Consider the following 21,283-nt stretch of genomic DNA (forward strand, 5'->3'; position numbering starts at 1 on the left):
TTTCTTAATAAACAAAGCATGCTGAACACATCTTACAACTATGATTTTCTAACTAGATGGTACATACTGTAGAGAATAGTAAACATTGATCTTATGTATAAATATGTATTTTTTTATATACCGTTATTTTTTCATAAAAAATCAGATTTTTCGAAAAATATAAATTTTCACGAAAACGAGATTTTTTGTTATATTTCAAAAGAATCAAAACTATTGCTTACACAACTACACATCTCGAAATCAGAAAACAAAAAACTAAAAACAAAAAAAAAAGAAATGGCATTTAGGTTAAGCTTAGGAAGTGCTAAGGGCAAATTAGTAATTTAATATCGAACCGGTTTCGTCCATTTCCAATCGCTCGAGTTTACGAATTTCCCGAAAATACAAAACCTAACCTTACCCTTTCCCCCTTTGTTTTTCCCCCTCGATCGATCTCCCTCATCGAACCCCCCTCTCGATAGCTTCTTCCCTGCCCTTCTTCGTTCTACTGGCTTTCCCCTCTTTCGATTGATACCAATTTCGCCTATTCCTTCTCCGGAATTGACTAGTTAGGGTTTCTTGTTCCCTCCCTCTTCCTCTCCTCGATCTCTAGATCTCGTGGTTCGGATCAACGGCTGTTCGACCTATGCTCGTTTTCTCCGTTGATCCGTCCTCGATTGGGGTTTTCTAGTGGGTATTTGGAACTTAGGATTTGGATTTGGGGCTTTTCGAATCCGCCTTCGATCGGTCTGGATTTTGTGTGATTTACGCCTTCTTGTGGTCTATTTTTCGTTTAAGGTTTCTTATTGGTAGAGATTTGTCGGGTTTCCCTTGGTCCTAATCCTAGGGTTAGGATTTTTTGGGGGTCTCGGTAATTATCGCTCGATCTTGAGGTGGTTCGGTGGAAATCTTGTGTTTCTTCGTGTGTTTACTTGTTCCCCTCTTTCAATTGGTTACTACCCGTAAGTTTTCTTGGATTTGTAGAAGACTACTAGCGTTTCGTGTTCGTTCGATCTTTCAATTTTGTTGGATTGTTCAAAAATTGTTTTTGGGGTTTGATAATTATTCTCTTATCGACTCTGATTACCATCATACACACCGTCCTTCTTGCTTGGGCTGCTCTTTCGAGGTAAGTTAGATTATTATTTTGGACGTTATTAGCTCGAGTTTTGTTGTTACTTTAATGATGGTGGTGTGTTTCCTTTTGCGGGTGTTTTGCTGTTTTACCCGTTTGTGCATGGCCGAATTTTTGCATTGAGCACGTTGTGGTTTGGAAACTTCGTCCAACTCACTTAAACTCCGGAACCTAAAGCTTGTTTGACTTCAACTTTTTAAGAACAGTGCACATCTGACCTATAGGTGATTGGATAGCTAATATAATTGAGCTTAAGAATCAATGAATATTGAGTCATGTTCTTTTCAGGTGTTGATTTCTCATGCTTGCTATTTGTTTTAAGAATTTCAAACATCTCTGTTAGAAACATGGTTCCATTTTGTGATGATTACGTTGCCTTGTATGTTTTATGTTAGTAATACATTGCAGAAGTATGGGGTTCGCACAAAACAAAAGGTCATTTTGTGATGATGGGCCATGCCAATCTGCTTCTAAGAAGCATGCTGGACAGTTGGAGTACAATAGTCAACTTGCTAAGCCTGTAGAAACCGTTCCGTGCACTAATTTACCTCATAAGCTATTCAATTCAGGTAAAATATGGCTGTGGTTTCACAAGCACAATGTTTTTTAATTTTTGTTTTTGAACTGATCCTGCTTTGATTTGTAAAGCTATTGAAGGTGATAAATGGCCTTCAAACTGTCAAGACATTGAAACACTGCCGACTCATACCATTGTTGAATCTAAGATTTTAGCTGATGGGGAGTTTGGGGATGCTGGTGCTTCTGATGTGGTTGGTGTGCCTCAAACTGAGGCTTCTGGAGGTTCTTGCAGCTTGACATGGGCTAATGTCTTTCGTGGAGAGGAAACCGTTGGGTCTGATTCGCCCATAGATGAGTCGGTTTCTTGTGATCTGCAAGATTATTGCTCGAAAGATGTATTGGGGGAGGTTGAGGTGCCTGAGTTTCCGCTGATCCATTATTACCCTTGGAAGCATGTAGTAGTTGGACCTGATCATCAAGCATATGTGCCTTCATGGGAGCTACAGTGCCTGAACTCACCTCTCTCTTCAACAAGGTTGGTTGCAGCTGTGGTCACTGATCCTGCGGTTTCATCTTCACTTCCAAGAATTATTGGTGTGGATGAGGAAGATGATCAAAGGATGATGGGATCTTGTATAATCCGAATGTCCGACTTGAAATCAGATGCTTACTACGACAAAAGTGTTGGTTGTGGTAGGGTTAACTGCACCTGCCTGGACCAAGGATCAGTGAGATGTGTGAGACAGCACATAGCAGAAGCGAGAGAAAAGCTGAAGTTACTTCTTGGGCAAAACATATTAATGGAATTGGGGTTTAATGAGATGGGAGAGGATGTAGCAAGGCGTTGGAGCATGGATGAGGAACACCTCTTCCAGGAAATTGTCTATTCCAACCCTGTATCATTGGGCAAAAACTTTTGGGCTGAACTCTCTTTTGCATTTCCCACAAGGACCAAGAGGGAATTAGTCAGTTACTATTTCAATGTCTTTGTGCTCCGTCAAAGAGCTCTGCAGAATCGGTTGGAGATGTGTGATGCTGACAGTGATAATGATGAGTGGCAGGAAGGTGATAACCATGAGCTAGCAGTGTCAGAAGATGATGAGGATTCTGTCGTGGAGTCTGAAGCAGTTGATCATGATGGTTACACTGCTGCCAATGAGCTCTGTGAGGATGAAGATGCTGCTACTGCTGCTGCTGATGTTGATAATTCTGATGATGATGATGATTATGATTATGATCAAGAGGAGGAGCACGAGGATCAGGAGGAGGGAATGAAGGAGAATGGAAAAAGGGAGGTGGAGGTTTTGTTTGAAGATGTTTCTCATGAACCTGATGCTCAAAAATGTTTTACAGAGTCGCTTGATGTTGGTTGTGGTTCTGGTTTGGCTCTTCAGCTTGGTGAAACAAACCATGGCAGATGCATAGATGATCAAGATGTACAAGATGACTCGTGTCTGTCATACGAATGCTACCATAATGGCAATGACTTCCACAGTGCAGCAGATACTCTTATGCCATACCCAGATGCTACTCCTAAGGCTCAAGTTGACATGGCCGAAGCCCGTTGTGCGAATAATGAATATGCAAATAAGGTGTCTGGTAATGTGTCTGGGCATGGTTTCGTCTCAGAGCTACCTTGTGATTTAAAGATCTGGGATGTTGATTTCTTTTCAGTTTCTAGGAAAGATGTTGATATCCTGCCAACATGTAGTATGATTAAGGAAGTTTTTGGTGATGAAGCCTGGAGTAATGAGGCGCTGAGGGACAGTCCCAGAATCAACTAAGTGCACATTGAGTTATGGAGATGTTCCTGCTCCGGTCATTTAGTCATCCACGCTTCTGGGACAAATACAATACTTCCAAGGCTAGAGAACAATTGCAAGATCATACTTGCTCTCTATATCCATGGTGAAGATGGTATGGTGTCCTATTATGCAATGACATAATATGGAATGGGGTACTGTTGTACAATTAACATTCTCCTCCACTCTCTTTTGAAGGGTACTGCTCTTTTTCTGAACATGTATATCTCCTGTCGTGCTGATCACTCATTTACACGAGTATGCAAAGGTCCCTTTCTTTTTCTCTCATGTTATTATTCATGTTCTTTTTTCCTCTTTGTTGGTCTATTTGTACACAAGTTTAGGAGAAGAATGGTTGTCTTTTGATGTCCCACCTGTAATCCTTTTTGTCGAAATCTTGTAGTTAAGCAGGTTTGATGTAAAACCGTTTTACTCCCTGATACAAGCAATGATTCTTATTGTATATACTTTGTTCAATTTTCCTAGTGCAACAAGTCTCCTCGTGCCATATCAATGCTAGCAAAATATGGAAAGAAAAACCATTCATGTTCTGGTTTTCTGCGATGCGTTGCTGGAATCTACACACTTGCCTTGTAGACGTGTTTTTATGCAGTCTGGTGACTTGGGTGCCTACCTATCTGAAGTAGTTGTGCAATCAAGGGGATTGTGTCTATGGAGTTAAAGATAGGCCCATCTGATTACCAGTTGTTTTCAGTCAGGTTACTTGACTCTTGGGATGATCAATGGTTTGATTTGACCTAACTCAAGCGCTATATCTTAAACTTTGGATCAATTTTTGTCATGTAGATTGGTTGCATATGTTGGTGGTGAATAACCATCTACTTTTTCTTTGATTTTTGCCCTTGTACATGCTTTTGAATTATTACTTATCTACAGCTATTGCATGATGCAACTGGCCCATAGGGAGCCGTACGGGGGTTGCGTTTACGTACACGTCTAATCGCTGGGGCGTTCTCCATGTGCAAACGAATCCAGGTTTTGTTTTCTGTTGAAGTTTACATTAGTTGGATGGTTACATATGAATGGAGCCGTTCCACAGTATCCATGTCATGTTTTCTGTTGCTGTCAGATCGTAGCCTATAAAACCAAACCTGCGGTTGATGCCTTAGATGAATGGGCCCCACGTTTTTGTCTTTCAGAGCCGTTGATACCATAGATGAATGGCATCTACGGCTGGCAAAATGAACGGTGGAATAACCGAGTCCAACCATGGTGTTTTGAATGCAGTTCATCGCATGGATGAACGGAATAAGGGTGACCATCAGATGTCGCTCTGGCCTGATACACACTCTAAAAAAACTAAACCTAGTTAAAGGATGAACATCCGACCTTGGAGTCTCTCTATATGGTGATGAGACTAGTTCCCAACCAAAGCAGCCTCCCCAATCTATGGTGCCTTCATCTACCGAGTCTATACTAGTTTCTGAACCTATTTTAGGTTCTGATTCAAATGTTCATCCAAGTGCGTCATAATTTTTTTTTTTCTTGGAATATTGTAGTACTTGGGAATTGTCCCACTCAACGAGGTCTTCAGTATTTGTTGCAACTTCTATCACACATTTTACAGCATTTTAGTTTCAATTTGAATGATCTCAAACCCCGAGGGGTTTGGCGCAATGGGAGGGGGCCTTGGCCGCTATGCCGGTAGCAATGAAGGTTCTGTTCCCATGAGCATCACGGTGGCTTGCATTATGCTGAATCAATGCTACTCCCTAATGGCAAGGTGTGTGCCATGGGTTTACACGGCCGTGACAATGACCATAAGGGAAGGACAACTTTAAGAGCCAACAGTTCCCTGTTGTTGGGGAGCTTTTTATCTCCTTGTTAATGATGCCTTATTTTGTGTGCCACATGAGGGATCATTACGACAACTGAAACTTATTTTCGAACAATTCTAAATTCGTGCAGGTATGAAGATCAGTGCCTCTAAGTCCCTCTTCTTACGTCTTAATGTAAGATGATCATGGAGAGTACTTACCATCGGGAGCACTTCCATTCAAGTATTTAATCCTACCACTTTTTGCTAGTAAATGAAAACTGAATGGTGTGCAGACTTGTTCAAAGTGCAAAAGAGAGTGGAAGGATGGCAAGCGAGATTTCTTTCATATGCACTTGTGTTATAATAAAACAATGGCTATCAAACATACCCTTGCATTGGATCCTCACCTTCAAACCAACTACTGCTATTTTTGTGGAATAATGTTGCACCCACTCCTAATGTTAGTTTAATGAAATGGAATCAACTCTGTCGGCCTAAAATTGTGGGAGGCATTGGTTTTCATCAAATTAGTGACACCAATAAAACTAATATGGCTTTCTTGGGCATTCAATTACTCATCTCCAAATCAAGATGGGCTATCCAAATACCTTAAGAGTCAGGAGCATGTGATGCCACAAAGTGGTGACCAGAGGATCGTATGCGTGGCAAGGAATTCATTGCGGTTGGGCTCACATTGCTTCTGATGTTCGTTAGCAGATAGGGAATGACACTCAGCCAAAGTTCTGGACTGAACCTTGGCCGCAATATCACATTGTAGACCTTTTAGCGAAGCAGGTTATATGCCCCCCCCCCCACCAAAGACGACCGTCAACTACGGTGCATGTTCGGGGGTCCGAATGAGCGCCATGTATATAAGCACGTGAGGCTCGTATCCCCGTGTGTGTCGGCATCACCCAACGTCAGAGTTGCAAAGACTTAAGTACCCTTTCCCACCATTTCCGCCAAGAAACGACAGTTCGAGAAAAAGGACAAAAATATCCTCCATCTAGAAAAATGAAACGATGGATCGAGATCCTCCATCTAGAAAAGTGAAACACCGGTTCGAGAATGATGTTACTCTTCAAAGTCCAAGCGTTTCATTTTCGCCCTAAGCAGTAAACTTTTGCAACTTCTACTGTAACAGGAGTTCCCTTTGACGACACACCCTTTACCGTCGCCTACTGCCATCAGACCCTCCTTTGCCATCGTCTGCTACCACCGGACCCTTCTTTGTCGTCGTCTGCTTCCACCGGAGCACCCTTTGTCGTTGTCTGTTGTTGTCGGAGTAACATTTGCCTTCGTCTGCTACCGTCGGAGCACCCTTTGCTGTCGTCTGTTGCTGCCAGAGCATCCTTTGTCGTCATTTGTGCAGTGGCAACATCGTTGCCACCATCGGCTGTGTCTACCTTCTTGGTGTTTCTCCTCCACTGTCGGATTACCAAAACTCCTATCGTTTCGGTGAGTTTTGTGTAAGGTTTCGTTATGCAAACAAATCGATTTGTAAATCTGAATGCTAAATCTTACAACTGAGTGACTGTCTTTATGCTAAATAACACCTATTTTTATACTGAAACAAATCGATTTGTACCTATCCACCTTCTGGGCGTCGAAAAACAGTTAGCATAATCTGTTCTTATAAAGGCCAAACATTTCAACGATATATTATGAAGGCTAAATTTTTACAACGATTTGTACGTTTGAAGCATGAACGATTTATACATTTAAATCAGTAGTGATTTGTACGTTCGATGCAGCAACGATTTATACATTTGAAGCAGTAACGATTTAATGAAACTACCATGATTTGTACTTAAGTTTGATAAATTGTACAACAATGTTTACGTATGAAGCCCAAACGTTATAACGATATATACTTATGAAGATTGTGATTTATACAGCAATTTGTAAGTTTGAAGCAACAACAATTTATATATTTAAAGCAGTAGCAATGTGTATTTATGAAGTTACCTCGATTTGTACTTAAGTTTGCTAAATCTTACAACGATGTTTACTTATGAAGCTAAATATTGCAATGATTTGTAATATTGGTGATTGTTTAATGAATGAGATAATTTGTATTATTATATACTTGGAGAGACGGTTGTAACATATAATGATGCTGTTAAATTTATGTGTTGTGCAGGTTAGCAATGTCTAAAGCTCGTCAGACAAGAAATCCCCCCGCCGTTCTATGGGATAACTATGAGAGAAGTGATATGTCAGTCCCATCTATATGAGCGTTATGAAAGGTACCAAAATATAATAAAGATTGAGAATGATAAAAACAGAGACAAAGCGTTGAAATTGTATTATGCGAAGGATTATCCATCAGATATTGAGGCTGAAGAGCAAAGAAAGAATGAGGAAGAACTAAATATGAAGAAGAAGAAGGATGACAAAGAGAAGGAAAAGCAAAGGAAGAAGGAGGAGGAGAAGGAAAAGCAAAGGCAAATAAAGAAGAAGGAGGAGGAGAGGGAATATCAAAGGAAGAAAGCAGAGGAGAAGGAAAAACAAAAGAAGAAGGAGGAAGAGAATGAAAGACAAAGGAAGAAAAGACAAATGAAGGAGGAGGAGGAGAGGTAAAGGCAAAAAAAGAATAAGGAGGGGGAGGAGGAGGAGAAGGAAAGGAAAAGGCAATTGAAGAAGAAGGAGGAGGAAGAGAAGAAAAGACAAATGATGAAGCGGGAATATTTTGAAAATCAAAGAAAGAAAAGGCAAATGAAGAAGAAGGAGGAGGAGAGGGAAAGACAATTGAAGAAGAAGGAGGAGGAAGAGAAGAAAATGCAAATGATAAAGATGATAGAGGAAAGGAAAAGGAAGAAGCATCAGGATGAGGAAGAGAAGGAAAGGCAAAGGAAGGAGAAGGAGGACGAGGAAGAGAAAGAAAGGCAAAGGAAGTTGAAGGACGAGAAAGATAAGGAAAGAGAAAAAAAGAAGTAGAAAGATGAAGAGAAAGAAAGGGAAAGGAAGAAGAAGGAGGACAAGGAAAAGAAGGAAAGGCAAAGGAAGTTGAAGGAGGACGAGGAAGATAAGGAAATGCAAAGGAAGTTGAAGGAGGACGAGAAAGATAAGGAAAGAGAAATGAAGAAGAGAAGGAAGAGAAGGAAAGGGAAAGGAAAAATAGGAGGAAAAGAAGGAAAGGGAAAGGAAGAAGCAGGAGGAGGAAGAGAAGGAAAGCAAAAGGAGGAAGAGAAGGAAATGAAAAGGAAGGAAGAAATTGAAAAGCAGAGGAGGGAGGCGACATAGCGAAGGAAGGAAAAAGTAGAAAAGCAGATGGAGGCGGCAGAGCAACAAGAAAGGCAGATGATGGAAGGAGGGGATGAAGAGAAGAAAAGTGTGACCAAGGTACGTAAATCGATCCTGTCTATCATGATTTACTGTGATAGGTATTACTGTGATAGTGATTACTATGTATAGCAATTAATGTGATAACGATTACTATGATAGTGATTACTATGAACGATTTACTGTGATAGGTATTATTATGTATAACGATTACTGTGATAGCAATTACTATGTATAGCGATTATTGTGAACGATTTACTGTTATAGGTATGATTTTGTATAACAATTACTGTGATAGCGATTACTATGTATAGTGAGTACTATGAGAGCGTGTGTACAATGATTATTATTTATAGCGATTATTGTGTACAATGACGTGTAGAAGTACAAATGGGACTAATTTACAATTGATACGAATAATATGCTATTTTGTGTTCCAGGGAGGTCAGAAGAGAAGTAGAGCACCAGGTGAAAAGCTTATAGGGATGTGTCAGTGGCCTGTAGTTCTGTCACGGTATGAACAACTGAGTGAATATCAGAAGGATCAATTAAGAAATATGTACTTCGACGACCTCCTGGACCAGCATTATTTTAAAATATGCTGGAACGCCATGACCCACATGGTAAATAAGTGGAATCATAAGACGAACATATTCTAGTTTGATTCTTTTGAGATCACCATGACCCTAGAAGATGTGGCACGAATTACGGGCCTTAAGTGTCATGAAAGTGTTGTCTTATTACGAGATTCAAATTATAATGCAAGGGACAAGTGTACGACCCTTCTAGGAATGTCGATAGGGGACTGAAGTCAATGTATTTCTGGTGGAAGCAATTCCACATCAATGAAAGTTTCTTCTTTTCGTAATAAATGGGAAGGTCGGTCCGCTATATGTGCATCTGAAAGAGTTGACCAAGAGTTGCACGACTTCTTTCTTTATTTTTTTGGACTTACTTTATTTTCGGATTTGTTTGGTTCGAGGATAAGTTACCTGTGGCTGCAGTTCTTGGAAGACTTAGATGAAGTCGACAACTATGCATCGGGTGTTGCTATGCTTGCACAATTGTACAGTCAACTCTACCGTGCGAGTAAGGGTACAAAAACCATTGTAGGGTTTTGGCTATTTGTCCAGGTAATTGTTTATTACATATTTTGTAGTTGTAGACTAAGATCGTTGAAGGTTATAGTCTTGCTAATATATTGATTTTATAGGCCTGGTTGTGGGAGCATATTGTCGCCTTGCGTCCTCAGTGTGGCCCTGCGATGTGTGGTTTTCCAAAGATCGGTCAGTGGGCTAGAATAAATGTCAAAGAAGATAATGCCAAGTTCATTTTAGATGGTCTGCAATTAAATGAGGTAACTGGTTTAAAATCGTTTACAATCGTTTCAGCATTTATCATTCATTAGTATAAATCGTTGAAATGTTTAGCATTCTTAAGTAAGAATCGCTGCAGGATTTTATATTCTTTAGTACAAATCGTTATCGCTTTAACATTTAACTTTCAATACTGTAAATCGTTGTAATCGTTTGCACTCTTAAGTAATGATCATTGCAGGATTTTGTATTCCTTAGTAGAAATCGCTATCGCTTTAGCATTTAACTTTCAGTACTGTAAATCGTTATAATCGTTTGCATTCTTAAGTAATGATCGTTGTAGGATTTTGTATTCCTTAGTACAAATTGTTATCGCTTTAGCATTTAACTTTCAATACTGTAAATCGTTGTAATCATTTGCATTCTTAAGTAATAATCATTGCAGGATTTTGTATTCCTTAGTATAAATCATTATTGTTTTAGCATGTAACTTTCAGTACTGTAAATCGTTGTAATCATTTGCATTCTTAAGTAATGATCATTGCAAGATTTTGTATTCCTTAGTATAAATCATTATCTCTTTAGCATTTAACTTTAAGTACTATAAATCGTTGTAATCGTTTGCATTCTTAAGTAATGATCGTTGCATGATTTTGTATTCCTTAGTATAAATCATTCTCGCTTTAGCATTTAACTTTCATTAGTGTAAATCATTGTAATTGTTTGCATTCTTAAGTAATGATCGTTGTAGGATTTTGTATTCCTTAGTACAAATCATTATCCCTTGAGCATTTAACTTTCGTTAGTATAAGTCATTATAATCATTAGCATTCTTAGTAAAAGTCATTGTAATATATTTAACACTCGTTATTATAAATTATTTTAATATTTAGCACTCATTAGCATGAATAATTGTCTATACCTAAACCATAATCTCCAATATACAAGTTGTGTGGAGACCGTATAGAGATAGGGAGGACGAGGAACAAGAGGTTGTTGCTGAGACTGCGAGACTGTTTGACTGCAATATTTGGTTGTTTAGCAATTATTGAGTCGAGTTACAGCATGGTAGTCGAGTTCTCCTATAATCTGGCTTGGGGCAGTCGACCCCAAAGAAGCCTGTAGAAGTGATAAGGAAGATGAATAGTAGTGGGGCCAAGAACGTGAATTGGCATGAATGCTACATGGAGCAATTGGATAGCTGGAACAAAGGAGGTGTTTGTGCCATAGCGTATGATTATAAAGAACCACAATATGATCCCAACTATTTCCAAAAATATTGGGAACCCATGCATTGAAATCTAGAGGTTGAGAATATTAAGAACCCATGTGTCCCTCTTGTCCCCCATCATGTCGTCTCCCAGCATAGAAAACACGTCCATCGTCCACTATAAGAAAAACTCTAATTAGCGACGGAAATTTGTGACAATTTTTTTCTGTTGCTAATTTACGACAGATTAGCTAGAGAAAACTATCCATCACTAACATTCGAATTATTTATAGACTTAGCGACAAAAAATTTCCATCGAGAATCCATCGCAAATTAGTGACGACAAAATTCTATCTCAAATTCCATCGCAACTTCGCAATAGCTCAGCATCAGAAATTTTTTGTCGCTACTCCATCGCACATTTGCGATGGCATTTGTGATAAAATGTTTATATCGCTAATTCATTGCTAAATTTCCCATAAATCCCTAATGCGAGCCCATTTTCCCTTTCTGTTTTGTCAATCGCCCGACCACCGCCCGTCTACCTCCCATTGCTCGTCCACCGCACGTCGTCCTGTCATTGCCCGTCCACCGTCAGGCGACCTCCCATCGCCCACCCGACCGGCGACCTCCCATCCCCTGCCCGATCGGTGCCCATCGACCTCCGTTGGCCCGCCCCCCTGTCTGCCTCTCGTTGTCCGCCCACTACCAAGTGACCTCCCGTCGCCCGCCCGACCGACACCCATCGACCTCCGTTGGCTCACCCAGTGCCCATCGACCTCTCTTTCCCTGTCCTCGTTCTCTCTCTCATTGCTCCCCTAATGGATTTTTTGGCGAGCCCCGTTCGCAGGTAACCATTCCCCTTTCTTCTATGGTGTACCTGCCCCCTTCCTCCTACGGTTGCCGGAGGGCTAGTAGAGGCCTAATAGCCTCTACTGGGCCCTCCCCACGCCCGTGTAGACGGCGGAGGCTGGCAGAGGCCCCGATCGCCTCTGTCAGGCCCTCCCCTTGCCCTTGATCTCTTCAGCAAGACAGAGGGCTCCACCCCTGTCCTCTGGCATGACTGAGGGCTTCACCCATGTCCTTTTGAATGTTGACACCCCCCCCCCTGTCCTCTTGACTTTGCCGATAGGGGCCCCCTGTCCTCTTGACTTTGCCGACAGGGGCCCCACTGTCCGCTGTTGGAGAATGATCGGCAGGGGGAGAAGCCCTCTGCCCTTTTGTTTTTCTATCTGGGGGTGGCTTCGCCCCCCTCTCCTCAATAATTTCGACAGGGGGCAAAGCCCCCCTGCCCCTTGTCTTTTTTGCTCAGCAGGGGGCGAATCCCCTTGCCAGAAAATTTTGCCTGATAGGGGGCGGATCCCCCTGTCGGGAAATTTTGCCTTAGCAGGGGGCGAGACCTCCCCTGCCTCATGATTGATACAGAAGGGGGTGAGACCTCCCTGCCTTGACCTTATTATTGGCAGGGGTAGCACCCCTGTCTGTCTCGCTTTCACCAGAGGGTTGTGTCTCCCTATTCGGGTTCGTTTCTGATAGGGGGCGTCACCCGCCTTGTTATCGGGTAATAAACTTTATTTTAACACAGTGTCTCTTGCAGATTTCTTAACATCATATGACAAAATGACTGCAAACCATGAATGGATGTACCATATGATAGTTGACAATGAGGTATCGCTTGAATATATGGATGGTGTTGAAAGTTTTATTGAATTTGCAACGGCAAGTGTCAGTACAGTGGATCCCACAAATCGGATTAGGTGTCCCTGCAAGATTTGTAAGAACAATCGATTTGTAGAATCTCATGGCGTTAACATCACCTATACAGGAAGGGTTTTGTGAGTGATTATTAGAATTGGATGTTTTATGGTGAAAAATTTAGGAACAATTTTGACGCACGGGTGGATGTGGTGCACGATAATCCATATATGAAAGTCAAACAAGTGAAGAGGAAGAATTCTCGAGCTAGTGAAATAAATCTTGTAATACAAATTTGACGTGAATGATTTGAATGTATTGAAATGTATTGCAATGACTTGAATGATTTGAAGGTATTGCAATGTTTGAATGTATTGCATGACATTTTTTATTCTTTGATTATGTATCTTTGATACGTATAGAGTTATGATTTGAATGTATTGTAACGTGTTTGAATGATTTGAATATATTGCAATATTTGATGTGAATGATTTGAATTATTTGAATGTATTAAAATGTATTGCAATGATTTGAAGGTATTGCAATGTTTGAATGTATTGTATGACATTTTTTATTCTTTGATTATGTATCTTCAATACATATAGAGTTATGATTTGAATGTATTATAACACATTTGAATGATTTGAATATATTGCAATATTTGATGTGAATGATTTGAACTATTTGAATGTATTAAATGTATTATAATGATTTGAATGATTTGAAGGTATTGCAATGTTTGAATGTATTGCATGACATTTTTTATTTGTTAGAATATGGTTTGTGGAGGTTACAGTGGTCGATCACCCAGTGATAACTAGTCTCAACCTTCATCTTTACGGGCTACTTCGATAGGTATATCATTTAACTAATTGTATAATTGATTAGTTTAAATACGTATTGTGTGAATTTCTAACTTATTTTTCTACAGATGATGCTTCACCTGCACATGACCCACCTACACGAGTTGCTCATACAAGTCATGAGACAACGCTAGATGAAGGGTCTTCTTAGTCTGACACAAGAAGACTCATTCAAATAGTGTATATCGATAATCGATCGTAAGTATTTCATTTTCACTTATCTTATACTTATCTTATAAATATTGTATATTGATAGTTAATGTGTACCAATTTATGTGCAGTGTGAGGTTCGAGCCACAAGAAATAATCTGAGAGATTAGAAATTCACTAGTTTAACATCTACCAAGACCGACCGCTCAATGGAAAGAGTACCCGAAGGAGATGTTGGACAGATTGTGGTCCTTATTCATGGTATATAATTGTTTCTCATAGATAATGTGTTTCATATTTAATTTTTTGTTATAGTTATGTCTACTAACTCTCTGAAAATATTTGTAGGCTTCGAATCACTTTGCAACTACAATGGAGGAGCAGAACGCGAGGAAGGTGTGGCAGAAGGTGGCTGTCAGTCGATTTGCAGACATGCTGCACAATATGAAGACTGCAACAAGAAAAACATCTGGCGAGATAGATGATCCATTGCAGTGGAAAGGCCATGGACCTCCTACTATCAGGTCAGATGTTTGGGATGCAATGTGCGACAAGTGGGCGGGGCATGAATTTCAAAACCGCTAAACAAAGGCTGCACAAAACTGAGCGAAAATGCCTGATGCCCATCTACACACAGGTGGATCTTGGACTTTTGGGAGTCACCTGAAGAAAATGGTAACTCATCAATATATAGATATTGTCAATTTTATAAGTATTGTTGCATACCTGTTAAATATTTCTTTTATCATTTAACTTCGCAAGAAGCAGAAAAAAAAGGCATTGTGCCATACAAGGATGTGTTTGTTGAAACATATAAACGTAAGACCATGGGAGAGTTCATATCAGAGAAGGCGAGAATGACAATGATATGTATTTTTTGTATTAATAAACATTGTAATATACAAGTTATCATAAATATTATAATTCTTAATTATTAATTTATACTGTAATCATTACTTTATAGGAGTCATATGAGCAACAGATGGTAGAGCGATATGGCAATGACTCCACTCAGCATCCACCTTTTGATCCTGCAGCATGGGTGACTGCAACAGGTGAACCCAAAAAGGGTCGTGTGTTTGGGTTTGGGAGTAATATGAACACCTCACCAGTCGTTGCCTCCTCCAGTCATGGCTCACAAAGTTCTCTCGCCAGCATCAGCTCCAAGCATTCGATTGACCCGCCTAATTCTTGGGATGGTGTACGCCAGCTTGTTAAGGACACAATGCGTGACTATTTACATGAAGCAATTTCTGATGTTGTCCGTAACGAGTTGTGTAACTCTTTTCGAGACAGGAAAACTTCGTCTGCAGGTACCTCTCAGGTATGAAAGTTTCATGTGATGTATTGCATGTCGTTAGATTTCATGTTACTTTGATTGTCTTAACTTAGGTGCATTGCATATAATTATTTCATTATATTTTGTTTATCAATACTAACCTTTCTTTTCTCTTGTAGGATACTGGAGATAATCAGTGTAGAGGAGCTGAAGGGGCAGATCGAGACACTGAAGAAGATGATGCACAGAATCTTGGCGATGATTAGATTTATGTGTTGAATTTGTTGTACCTTCTTGTTGTTTCAAAAAAAACTCTTTATAAATGTTCACTTGTAAATAATTAGAACTTGGCGAGGATTATAGTGGGTCGATAAATTGTTTTAGTTGCTTTTTATATGTATTTTTTATGTGTACTTTTTTTTATACATAGGAAATATAAATTGTATAGGAAATATAAATTGTATCACGAGAATTTTTTCTCGATATTTATGTTTTAAACAAATTTTTAAATTTTTTTTATTGTTTGCGACAGATTAGCGATGGATATTATCCATCGCTATTTACTATCGGCATCCAATTTAGCGACGAATTAGAGACGAATATTAATCTATCGCAAAAGTGAACCGGCCAATGTTTTTGTGACGAATTTTAATTTGCCGCTAAGTCTGTCGCTACAATAGCGACAAATTTTAATCTATCGCCAAACTAAAATCTTTGTATATTAATGATGGCCTTGCGGTGAATCATGGCATTCACTAATTCATCACAAATTAGCGACTATAATTTTGTGATGAAAGTTATCCATCGCTAAGTCGACTTTAATCCATCGCTAAATTGTTTAGCGATGGATTGGAGACGGATTGAGGTCATCGCTAATCCACAGATTTCTTGTAGTGGTCTTCCTCTGACTACAACAATGATTACCTCAATTGCAGTACACGATGAGGAGCGAACACAACTCACAAAAGAGAAGGTAGTTTGCACCACAAGGTTAGAGATGTTGGAGAGGGAGAATAAGAACTTACATAAGCAGGTGAGGAATTTGGGGAGATCAATGCAGTCACAATATGATACACTGGTAGAGATGATGATCAATGTTTATAATAAGATCGAGGGAACCAAGAGGCCACCAAGGAAAGAGAGTCCACCAAGAAAAAGAAAGAGACAATTTATATGTCATAGTCCATCTGAGTCGTCAAGTGCCACTGAATAAACGATAGCGATTCTTTTTATCTCGATAATTATTTGTTATAATTTTATAATTCTTTATTGTAATTCTATAATTCTTTTTTGTAACGTGACATTCTTTAATTGTTTAATTCCTTTTTTAATAAGTGTAACACACAAGTGCCATTGAACAGATCGTTGTAATGTTCGACCTTCATAAATAAAAGTGATTGCGATTTGTTTTTTACAAGAGATCATGATCGGTTTGCAACCAGTTGTATAAGAGATCACGATTTATTTTTTATAAAAGGTGTTCTATCACTATCTATACAGTCATCCCACCTAAACCCATCAAATAATCGAACCAAATCTATTTGAATAGCCTATTGTGATTTTCCTTTACGAGCTTTGTCCTAGCGAATGATACGTTCCATCGCGATTTACACAATGACATTAAAAAATGGCAAAAAAGAAAAATAAACAAATCGACAAGATGTTTAGACTTAGTAAAGTACAAATCAAGTTAACATTAACGATACAGATGTCATTGTGCAAATCGCTTTGGGACAATATCTGCTATAACGATTTAGATATAGTATATGTACAATGATTTGCTTGATACCGATTGACTTGGTACCAATAACGAAACATTCTATAACAGATAGTAATTTGTTTTTTTAGAATAAGTGTTCTAACACGATTTGTACAACCAAGGACATAAAGTAGAAATGATTTATCCTATCGCGATTTGCTTTTACGAGCCGGTGCAAAATATGGGGAGACAAATGTGGTCACAATATGTTAGGCCTTCATAAATAAAAATCGAAGAACCGTTTAGCATTGTGTACTGTGGAAATTATGATTTACTTTTATGAGCTTTTCAATCACGTTTAGCGATTTACATAATGATTGATAAAAGGTTGCAACAATTTGTACGTATGAAAGCCACGTGCAATCGCGATTTGCTTGATACCGATTGTCTTGCAACCAGTTATAATTGTTTGTTATAACGTGACATTCTATAATTATATAATTATTTCTATAACAGATCGCGATTTATACAAAGACTGATTCATAAAAGGCGGAAAAGAAAAACAATAAACATATTGACACGATGTAGACTTAGTAACATACAAATTGAGGTAACCTCAACCATACAATGGAGGAAACTTTATAAATAAAATATCAATTTCGTTCACAAAGACATAGTGTTGTCGCAGTAAGTTCAAAACTACAAATCAACATGATTTACGACAACATTCATTTAAAAAAAGTTTCCTCCCAGGTTGTCTTAGTGGTAGCAAGCCTGGGGGGAGAAGGTGCTAACTCATTCATCCTAGGTTCAACTCCCATTGGGTGTGCGAGTGTCTTCAATTGGTGGCCTTCGTAACAGCTTGGGAGTTGGTGACCCCACCTGGGGTTTACCTTGCAAGAAAGGCGGTCCCATTAAGTGAGTTGGTTCTCAAAGAGGGTTCCTCGTCATAAAAAAAGGACTTTGACTAATCACCAAAGGAACACACACTATTATACAATAAATTTGATGTGTTTCTCGAAATGCCCTACAAATTTCAAAATCTACCAAATGTCGAATTTTGCAAGTTCTCTACTTTTTAGGATCATTTTACCCTTAGAATGTGCATATCTTTTGAGTTTCACGTGTTACATTGCAACGCTCTCCCAATCCTGCTAAATATCACTAAAAATGAATTTCGCATGATATTTATGTGAAAATCATAAATTTTGCACACTACACCTGCGACATTTGCTGCTCCACCTCACTTTCGCAAAATCCCCATGATTTTCGCAGCTATGCTACGATAATTACTACAGCTCTTGCAAAAATCCCTTACATGTGAAATTCGTCAAGATTTTACATGTGGTAATTGTGAAAGTCAACTTTTGATGAGAAATTCATGAAAAGTTGCAAAATTCACAAAATTTTGCATGATGTCAACTTTAAGAGATGCAGGATTCCATTTTACCATGCAAATTTTGTTGTATATATAGGCGATTAGGTTGCAAATTTTATCATGAGTTGTGTGTTGGTAGTTGCAAAAGTCAACTTTCTATGCAAAATTCATGAAAAGTTTATGAAATTCAAGGAATTTTGCATGATAGCCACTATAAGAGATACGCGATTTCGTTTTACCTTGCAAAATTCCTGAAAGGTTTGTGAAATTCACTAAATATTTGCAGAAATCGCGAAGTGTCGCTTGAGTTGATGCAAAATTCCTTTTGCAGTGATTCGTGTGAAAGTTTTTTTGCTCCAAACCTATTCTTATCGACTTTCCTCAACTTTCCAGGTTACTTTTTTCACTCTATTCCCATCCTTTTGCTAAATTTTGCATGTAATGAGGAAATTCACATGTATACTTGCGAATTGTACATGTGTGCATTTTCCCTCCTTTTGTAAAATTTTGCATGTAATGAGGAAATCTGCATGTATACTTGTGAATTGTTCTGTATATGTGTTATCACTCATGTTATATATAAAATCACAAATCAATCATCATTTCAAACACATTTCAAAATAGTTTGATCACACATCAAACACACCTGTATATACAACTAAAACAAGTTAAACACAATCACTTGTTATATACAATTAAAACTAGTTAAACAATCACCTATTAAATTACAACTTCATATACAATAATAACAGTCCAACAATTGTTACACAATTCAGCCTTCATTTAGCCAATCACCTGTTATATACAAATCAAACTAGTATAATTCTTAAGGACCAATTAAATTACACTTTATTTGCAATAATATACATAACAGTCCAAAATAGTTCAACAAAGTACAATTAAATTATAAAAAATTGATGACACTACTCATATTGCTTAAGGAGTGACAATAACTCCATGTTGATCCTCTCCATGTTATCAATAAGGCCAATCATGTTCTAGAGTTTTGCGCCTTTTGCCTTAAGAAAATCTCTTAGCCTTTGATTTTCTTCCCTTAAAAGGGCCTCTCAAGCAGTTTGCTTCAGACTTCTTGCCCTAACTTTCTTATCTTACTACATCAATCAAATGGGGTGGTTGTTGCTGAATAAAACCAAATTGGTGGACCATTCGATTGGCTAGTTGTCGCTCAACTTCATTCATATTATGCAATCAAATATCCATCCTTGCAAGGCCCTTTGCTGCTACAACCACATCTTGTTCATCCTTATCCATGACATCTAAATAGGGCTGCCATGTTACCTACTATAACATTTCATTCATGGTTGGTGACTGTTTTTCGTGCTGATACGAGTATAGCCCAAAACATAAGAAACATAAGAAATTGTTTCAAGAATACTTATATGTGTCATGGTCATATTGTGCAATTCTGCAATGCAAGCTTATCTGCTGATACGAGAATCAATCCTTTTTTGCTCACTACTACCCTCATCACTGCTTATTGTCCCCACATTGCAATATGTGAAAATTTAGGTGCCCTATCATGTGTCAGGGCCCTTTCAATGGATATGTGATCTTATATCTAGACCTGTAAGAATCAATATAAAAATATAATTTTCACATAATACAGTAGATCAATAATTTCTATAGAATGTTTGAGTACAAACCAAAAGTTAAGAAAAAATGAAAGAAAGATTACCCCCAACAACACCAACATTTTGGAGAGATTTTTTTTTGCCATTCTTGCACTCATCCAAACTTGCATATAGATATGCAAGTGCAGTAGATCCCCATGCATACTCATCAACATGCTTCAGTGATTGTAAGCATTCCAAGTACGATCCATTGATCATCTTCCCACCAGTTTCGATGAATAAACAAGTTCTGAAAAAGTAGAGCAATGCTTTTGCCCTTCCCTCCAAAACAGGGCAACTTCACACCCTTTGACTATAAAATGGTAGGTTTAAAGTATTTTCTTAACCATACTAACCTGATTTTGTCACCTGTTAACGCATTTTCCTGCGCATCTAGGAGCTCTTGACCCATATTCTTGAAATCTCCCCACTGACGTCCAGTGACTAACTTACCATTGTACTTTAATCAGGTGAATTGTGCAATTTCCTCCAATGTAATGGTCAACTCCATGCTTCCGAACTGAAATGTATTTGTTGATAGATTTTAGAATTGAACAACAGACTCTAGGAGACTATGACCAGTGTTCCACGGTGTGACTTCCAAGAATTTATGAAAATGCATCTGAACTAGTTAATTCTTGGCATTTTTTATCAGTGTTTAGAACCACATATGGGATCAGTGCTAGTAAAATCAATGCATATGATGATCCCGACCCTTTGAATCTTTTTCATGTGGATCCTGCATTCATAATTAATTTTGTCATGTTCAGAGCATGAATAATAGTATGTTTGAGTATTTATGCTTACAGAAACCAATATAATATTTTAAAGATTTAATTTACTTGTTCGTAACCTAAAAGCATGCTTACACACACAATGAAGAAAAGTACCTTTGGATGAACACTCGACCTTGTATGTCACTACGACCTCCTCCTCAGAGAATGCACTACTTCTAATCCCTAGGGAGGAGGAGCTTCATGTGCACTCTTCAGCCCAACCTCACTCTCCACTTCTTGTTGAACTCCACAACTACCTTAAGTTTTGGCCCCTCACTCTCCTCCACTTCCTGCTAACCCTCCATACCCGCCTCAAGTTTTGGGCCCTCACTCTCCTCCACTTCCTGCTGACCCTCCATAACTACCTCAAGTTTCAGGCTCTCACTTTCCTTCACTTTTGAGCCCTTACTTTCTTCCACACTCTTGCATCCTCCCCTTGTTGATCATGCTCCTCTATCTCGCCTTTGCCACTACAGATGGCTGCATCTCCAACTTGATCTAAGTGAGGATTAACTTTACCAACGACCTCAGGGTGAGCCAATGGCTCAAACTTCTTCACTGATTGGTCCCCCTCCTTCGATGCTTTTGAGATGAGATACAATATTTTGGCCGCAATCTCGTCAACCTTTCTTGCAGCAACTACTAGTTGTTCTTTTGGAAGTGCTAGCAACTACTGGGTTGAGCAAAGATTTTTATGCTTCAGCTTGGTGTGGTTGTCTTTTTTATGCATTATATCTGACACCCAAATATAAGGCCACGAAGCAGGCTCCGTCTCTACCCAGACGA

At 38.9% G+C, this 21,283-nt stretch overlaps 1 protein-coding gene across 2 annotated transcripts; it reads left to right on the forward strand.

The window, feature by feature from the left end:
* Positions 1 to 377: 377 nt before the first annotated feature.
* LOC149837648 (uncharacterized) lies at positions 378 to 3,926 on the forward strand. Of its 2 annotated transcripts, none has more exons than XM_090007451.1 (3): positions 378 to 1,108; positions 1,510 to 1,683; positions 1,763 to 3,926. In XM_090007451.1, exons 2-3 carry the CDS (start codon positions 1,527 to 1,529, stop codon positions 3,415 to 3,417), a joined length of 1,812 nt encoding a protein of 603 aa, XP_089863577.1. In that variant the 5' UTR covers positions 378 to 1,108; positions 1,510 to 1,526; the 3' UTR covers positions 3,418 to 3,926. The 2 variants fall into 2 exon arrangements, with proteins under 2 accessions (XP_089863577.1, XP_089863578.1); XM_090007452.1 differs by having other exon boundaries at positions 414 to 1,108; positions 1,523 to 1,683.
* The last annotated feature ends 17,357 nt before the right edge of the window (positions 3,927 to 21,283 follow it).

Source organism: Nuphar pumila, chromosome 5 (assembly GCF_984573655.1).
Source record: "Nuphar pumila chromosome 5, dmNupPumi1.hap1.1, whole genome shotgun sequence".
NCBI classification, from domain to species: domain Eukaryota; kingdom Viridiplantae; phylum Streptophyta; class Magnoliopsida; order Nymphaeales; family Nymphaeaceae; genus Nuphar; species Nuphar pumila.

Excerpts from the sequence above, each read along its gene's own strand:
- LOC149837648 (XM_090007451.1), top strand. The coding sequence starts at position 1,527 with ATGGGGTTCGCACAAAACAAAAGGTCATTTTGTGATGATGGGCCATGC. Across the intron at positions 1,684-1,762 it reads TCATAAGCTATTCAATTCAG|CTATTGAAGGTGATAAATGG; the intron begins GTAAAATATGGC and ends TGATTTGTAAAG.